Source organism: Ornithodoros turicata, chromosome 2 (assembly GCF_037126465.1).
Source record: "Ornithodoros turicata isolate Travis chromosome 2, ASM3712646v1, whole genome shotgun sequence".
NCBI lineage: Eukaryota > Metazoa > Arthropoda > Arachnida > Ixodida > Argasidae > Ornithodoros > Ornithodoros turicata.
In genome coordinates this window covers 117,310,334-117,315,951 of record NC_088202.1, presented here as the reverse complement: position 1 = coordinate 117,315,951, position 5,618 = coordinate 117,310,334, and the positions used below count along the sequence as shown (strand labels likewise).

Here is a 5,618-nt window from a genome sequence, read left to right as displayed (position 1 = left end):
ACCGTCCCAACGACATTCCGATGATGCTAATGGCGATGACTCCTTCGTGATGAGGCGAGGGCGATGCACTGAGGCGCAGAATCAAAATGTGCAGCAAACCAGTCGCATGCGCATGATCCTCACGTGGTCGTATAAGTTGGAACTATATTGTGTACTGAACTGAAGTAAAGTAATACGAGGAACCGTCTTTTCAAAGCCATCGAAAATGTATTTAGTGTTTTAATATGTAGTTAAAAGGTGGCGAAGTTGCGTTCAAGCTGGTACATTTAAGTATAAGGTCAGATCCAAATACCGCTTTGTTTAGAGAGCCGATAACACGGACCTCTCCACCTCCCAGGAGTGGTGTACACCCCACATGGTTTTTTACAACACACCCAGATGTTGCTGATGTTACCCAGCTTGTCTCCCAATGAATAGAGCAGTATGCCCCGATATACATATACCCCCCTCCCCCTATGGGATGCTCGGTGCCCCCTTGAGGTCGACCTCTGTGAACATTACTGTCCGATAATGTAGTAATCAATAATACGGAATTCATCTATGTAAAAAAAACGGTTGAAATAAGTACTTGCTACATAGGCGCATAGAAAGTCCACAAACTGTCAACAGCGACATCTATATACCTTGTCCACAGAAGGTACACATAAGGTAGTTCAAAAAATTTTAAAAATGATGTCAATAGCAATTCCTGTTGACTTGATCAACAAGAAGTTAAAGCCAACACTCTGTCAAGACAGGAAACAAGAAGTCCACAAGAAGTCTGCAGAAAGGAAAAATCCATTTTCATAAGGGATGAAGCCTGTTGTTGCGATAAACCCACAGGAGCGATCCTAAACCTGTTTCTTGCTTCTCCGTTGACGCTAAACGGATTAGGACGTCAATGAACATAGAGGGGCGTCAAAAAGAGTTTCTGCCATCAACACGCTGCATACCTGATGGCACTAAACTGCAAAAGTTTATCCTCGCGGAATGAGAGATGCCGTCACCTCGATAGCAATGCAAAGGAATCGGGACTCATCTGGCGCGTTGTTCGTAGTTGAAGCGAGAACGAAACTGAAATTTACGTTTTCCCCTCTCATTCCTTCTGAAAAGGCCGAGGAAGTTGATGTTTCCAACACGACACTGGAGGCTTCTGCTACTAGTTGTAAACTTCGCCATCAGGTACACCCGCTCAAGTATTCGAGTAAAATGTGCAAATATCGAACAATTTAAAATCGAGGGCTTGAAAATATCGTGTATTGTCTGGACAACTAGCGCCGTATTTCTCGTAGTGTACGCTGAGAGACAGGATATTCGCTGCCCAACGAAACTGGAAAAATCCTGCTGAACGTGTGCAATAGACAATGAGCAATGTCCCGTCAATCCCTTTCTTTGAGAATCGACGTATTTTCCGAGTTCTTAGTATTTTCCTGTGGCCATCGGCAGCGCGGCCCAGCGCCGGGGGCGGAGCATATTACGGGCGGGGGCTGTCGGCACGCGTGACGTTTCGTGACGTTGCTTCAGGGCTGGCGATAGGAAGCCACATCTCGGTGCCTGTAAAACGGACCGCCCTCTTGACGTCACATTGTTATCGCGCGCACGTCCTTCTCTGCGGCAAAGCGTACTCGCGTGGACATAGTTACTTTCAGATGCCTACAATAAATCATATCGCTCGAGCTTCCAGTGACTAATGCACGGACCTGATAAAGTTCGAAATCTTACACTACTGCCTCCAACAGAAATCAACGCATCGATGCTTGGAGAGCGATCAATCCATGTAAGGGACATGACCAGTGCCGTGTGTCTGTGGCACAAATTCCTTTCAATAAGGAGCCCTTCAAAGTTATAAACGATACATACATCAAAGGAGTTCTAATCGGCTAACAAACTACGAGGCAGCCAATGGCAGGTGAACCGGAAGAAGCGTCATAGCAACCGTGGTGTCCGTTGACGTTGTAAGCAAGCGAGAAGAAAGAAGACGCAGCGGAAGACGTGTTTGAACAACAACTTTATTCTGAGATGATGAATCGAGAGTTTCATCACCAGGGGCCCTATTCCGAGCTACCGATTGCGCGTGACCGACACTGTCGGTAGGCGAGGATCGCTCGTTCTCGATCGACCTTGTGGGAACAACCCATGCAACTTTTGATATTCCGACGGCGCGTCTAACGATAGCGGGCTTGAATCGCGAGGTGCACCGCACGAGCAATCGAGCTGTTTGCAACCGATGGCACGTGATGCGTGATGTCACGTATCGACGGCACCGAGCATTTGGTATTTCATTAGGGAGTTTTAGCAAAGTGCGTCCTCCCGCTCGGTAGATTACCGTCGGGCCGGCCACGCAACTGCGCGTGCTCAGATGACGTCACCCTCACCGTATCTCTCCGGCCGTCACCGGAGCTCCGCTCGCTAGCCGCCATTAGGGAGTTTTAGCAAAGTGCGTCCTCCCGCTCGGTAGATTACCGTCGGGCCGGCCACGCAACTGCGCGTGCTCAGATGACGTCACCCTCACCGTATCTCTCCGGCCGTCACCGGAGCTCCGCTCGCTAGCCGCCATTACCGGACATACTTACGGTTGAAAATCTCATAACGGCTACGTCGTTTGCTAGTATGACACCCGCCCGAAAGCGTTTTACGATCACCGATTATCTTTATTTTCTCTGTGAGGAGCTCGGAGAGTCTCCGGCGCATTTCACTTACATTGTGGTAGCAGTAAGCATTGTTCCAAGCGTGCAAAAACGAAAGAATAACTTAGCCGCAACTGTCTTCTCTCCAAGTTTCGAAGAATACACTTTAGGTCCACACATTTGTCGAGCAGCCCCTGTTCACGGTCAGGAAAGAAAAAAGCACAATAGTTCTTTGAAAGTTCTTTCAATCGTGAAAATGTGGACAGCAGTAGAACTTCTTCTTCTCAATGGCTGTCCTCTTCTTCGTCATCTAAAAAGATATCGGGCGGCGGGCAGCGAGCGCGTCTCCGGCACCCTCCGGTTTGCTAAAAGTGTTCGTGCTGGCGTTCTTTCCGGATACGATCGGTTCGATTTCACCGTATTTATTAGCGATCGGGAGCTGCCAGATCCCGTTTGCTAAAACTCTCTATTACCGGACATACTTACGGTTGAAAATCTCATAACGGCTACGTCGTTTGCTAGTATGACACCCGCCCGAAAGCGTTTTACGATCACCGATTATCTTTATTTTCTCTGTGAGGAGCTCGGAGAGTCTCCGGCGCATTTCACTTACATTGTGGTAGCAGTAAGCATTGTTCCAAGCGTGCAAAAACGAAAGAATAACTTAGCCGCAACTGTCTTCTCTCCAAGTTTCGAAGAATACACTTTAGGTCCACACATTTGTCGAGCAGCCCCTGTTCACGGTCAGGAAAGAAAAAAGCACAATAGTTCTTTGAAAGTTCTTTCAATCGTGAAAATGTGGACAGCAGTAGAACTTCTTCTTCTCAATGGCTGTCCTCTTCTTCGTCATCTAAAAAGATATCGGGCGGCGGGCAGCGAGCGCGTCTCCGGCACCCTCCGGTTTGCTAAAAGTGTTCGTGCTGGCGTTCTTTCCGGATACGATCGGTTCGATTTCACCGTATTTATTAGCGATCGGGAGCTGCCAGATCCCGTTTGCTAAAACTCTCTATTACCGGACATACTTACGGTTGAAAATCTCATAACGGCTACGTCGTTTGCTAGTATGACACCCGCCCGAAAGCGTTTTACGATCACCGATTATCTTTATTTTCTCTGTGAGGAGCTCGGAGAGTCTCCGGCGCATTTCACTTACATTGTGGTAGCAGTAAGCATTGTTCCAAGCGTGCAAAAACGAAAGAATAACTTAGCCGCAACTGTCTTCTCTCCAAGTTTCGAAGAATACACTTTAGGTCCACACATTTGTCGAGCAGCCCCTGTTCACGGTCAGGAAAGAAAAAAGCACAATAGTTCTTTGAAAGTTCTTTCAATCGTGAAAATGTGGACAGCAGTAGAACTTCTTCTTCTCAATGGCTGTCCTCTTCTTCGTCATCTAAAAAGATATCGGGCGGCGGGCAGCGAGCGCGTCTCCGGCACCCTCCGGTTTGCTAAAAGTGTTCGTGCTGGCGTTCTTTCCGGATACGATCGGTTCGATTTCACCGTATTTATTAGCGATCGGGAGCTGCCAGATCCCGTTTGCTAAAACTCTCTATTGCCTTCTAAACGTGTCGCTTGTGAACGATGCTATCGGCTGAGTGTCCGAGCACGAGCGATTTTGTCGGACCCAGTCGTTTGGCCTGTCGAGTAGCCAGAGCATTCAACGGAGATGGCTGCAAGTTACTTCGCGTGGCTGCTATCGAGGCCAACGCGGTCGGAACCTATGTGCACGTCGACCTGCCTTCATCGCTCTGTGAGGCAGAAGCTGCCTCGGGCGGTGCCATATAAATGATCGTTGATGCGGACTCCGAGGCCGGCAGTGCCCGTATCCCGAGTCTCCTGCATCCCGGTCGTCGCCACTTGCCCAATCACAGAGGCGAGCCGCTCCTCCAGCTCAGACAGCGACTCTTTCGGTGGGGGACCTCTTCCCGTCTCCCGAGTGTGATGTGAGATGCGAGCTGCCTTGGCTTTGGTGGCGCTTTTCCAGTATGTCCACGTCTAAAAGTTCCCATTGAACACAACTTCAATCAAGTAGTGGGATATTGCAACAAAAACAACATATGTATTCTGATGATGCAGGGGTGGGGGTGGGGGTGGGGGGCGGTTTTCCACTCTATGAGTGGAAAGCTACCCCATAGCTAGGGCTTCTAATGTGAGTGGTGACAATGATGAGTGATGACAATGAGAGATGACGGGAATGATCGGAGCGGCGATGGCGATGATGACCGTGATCGTGATGGTGGAAATGTCCGAGAGCGCTGGTGGGGTCATAATGAGTTCCTTAGGCCTGTCGCCTCAAAAGAGCCAGCTACATGAGATAAGGTTACCCTGGAGCGGGCCGCGGTGTCCCAAGGGACGATGACAGGGATATTGCAGTTGTCACTGCTGCCGCGAATTTTGAGATTTTTGTTGGTGTTTCGTATCTGATACTAATTTACGCACCTTTCTCCACCTCTCAATGGGTTTCACTGCACCACCGCTGGCGTTCAAACGTGTAGCCAGCTCGCACCACTCCCTATTTCTGTCTTGCGATGTGTAGCCAGCGGACAGCCCACCCGTAAAGAGATTACGGTGCTCCCCCACATAGTCGAGCACAACGTGAAACGGCTCCGAGGTGGGACGTGAAGCGCGTACCGGTGAATCCATCGCAGATAGACGAAATTATACGAAAAAAAGAAAAACAAGCGCAGCTTGTTTCTTTTTGTTTTTTGCGTCGTCTTTTATTACCTATGTTTGCTTTTATCTCAAATGCACAAAGTTATATTTGCGAACGCGCTCGTGCAATCGCTTTGTCGTCGTCATCTGGGATGCGCGTGACAGTGACGTTGAACACGTCGACGGGCTGAACGATAGTAAATAACCCAAGCGCGCGATCGTTAGACGTAACCCGAAATACCAAAAGTGGCAGGTATCGTTCCCGCCGCCTCGATCGCTTCGCCTACCGACACCATCGGTGGTCCGGAACTACATGTGGTAGCTGCTCAACGGATTGGGAAGTTGTCAGTGGTTCCTTTGCCT

The 5,618-nt window shown here is 49.2% G+C and overlaps 1 protein-coding gene across 1 annotated transcript; it reads right to left on the bottom strand.

Moving 5' to 3' along the window:
• Window positions 1–4,343: 4,343 nt before the first annotated feature.
• LOC135384979 (uncharacterized) lies at window positions 4,344–5,246 on the bottom strand. The gene is made up of 2 exons (XM_064614159.1): window positions 5,043–5,246; window positions 4,344–4,598 (listed from the first exon to the last, which is right to left on the bottom strand). The coding sequence occupies exons 1-2, from the start codon at window positions 5,244–5,246 to the stop codon at window positions 4,344–4,346; spliced, it is 459 nt and encodes a 152-aa protein (XP_064470229.1).
• Window positions 5,247–5,618: the final 372 nt, after the last annotated feature.

Excerpts from the sequence above, each read along its gene's own strand:
- LOC135384979 (XM_064614159.1), bottom strand. The coding sequence starts at position 5,246 with ATGGATTCACCGGTACGCGCTTCACGTCCCACCTCGGAGCCGTTTCAC. Across the intron at positions 4,599-5,042 it reads CCATTGAGAGGTGGAGAAAG|ACGTGGACATACTGGAAAAG; the intron begins GTGCGTAAATTA and ends GGGAACTTTTAG.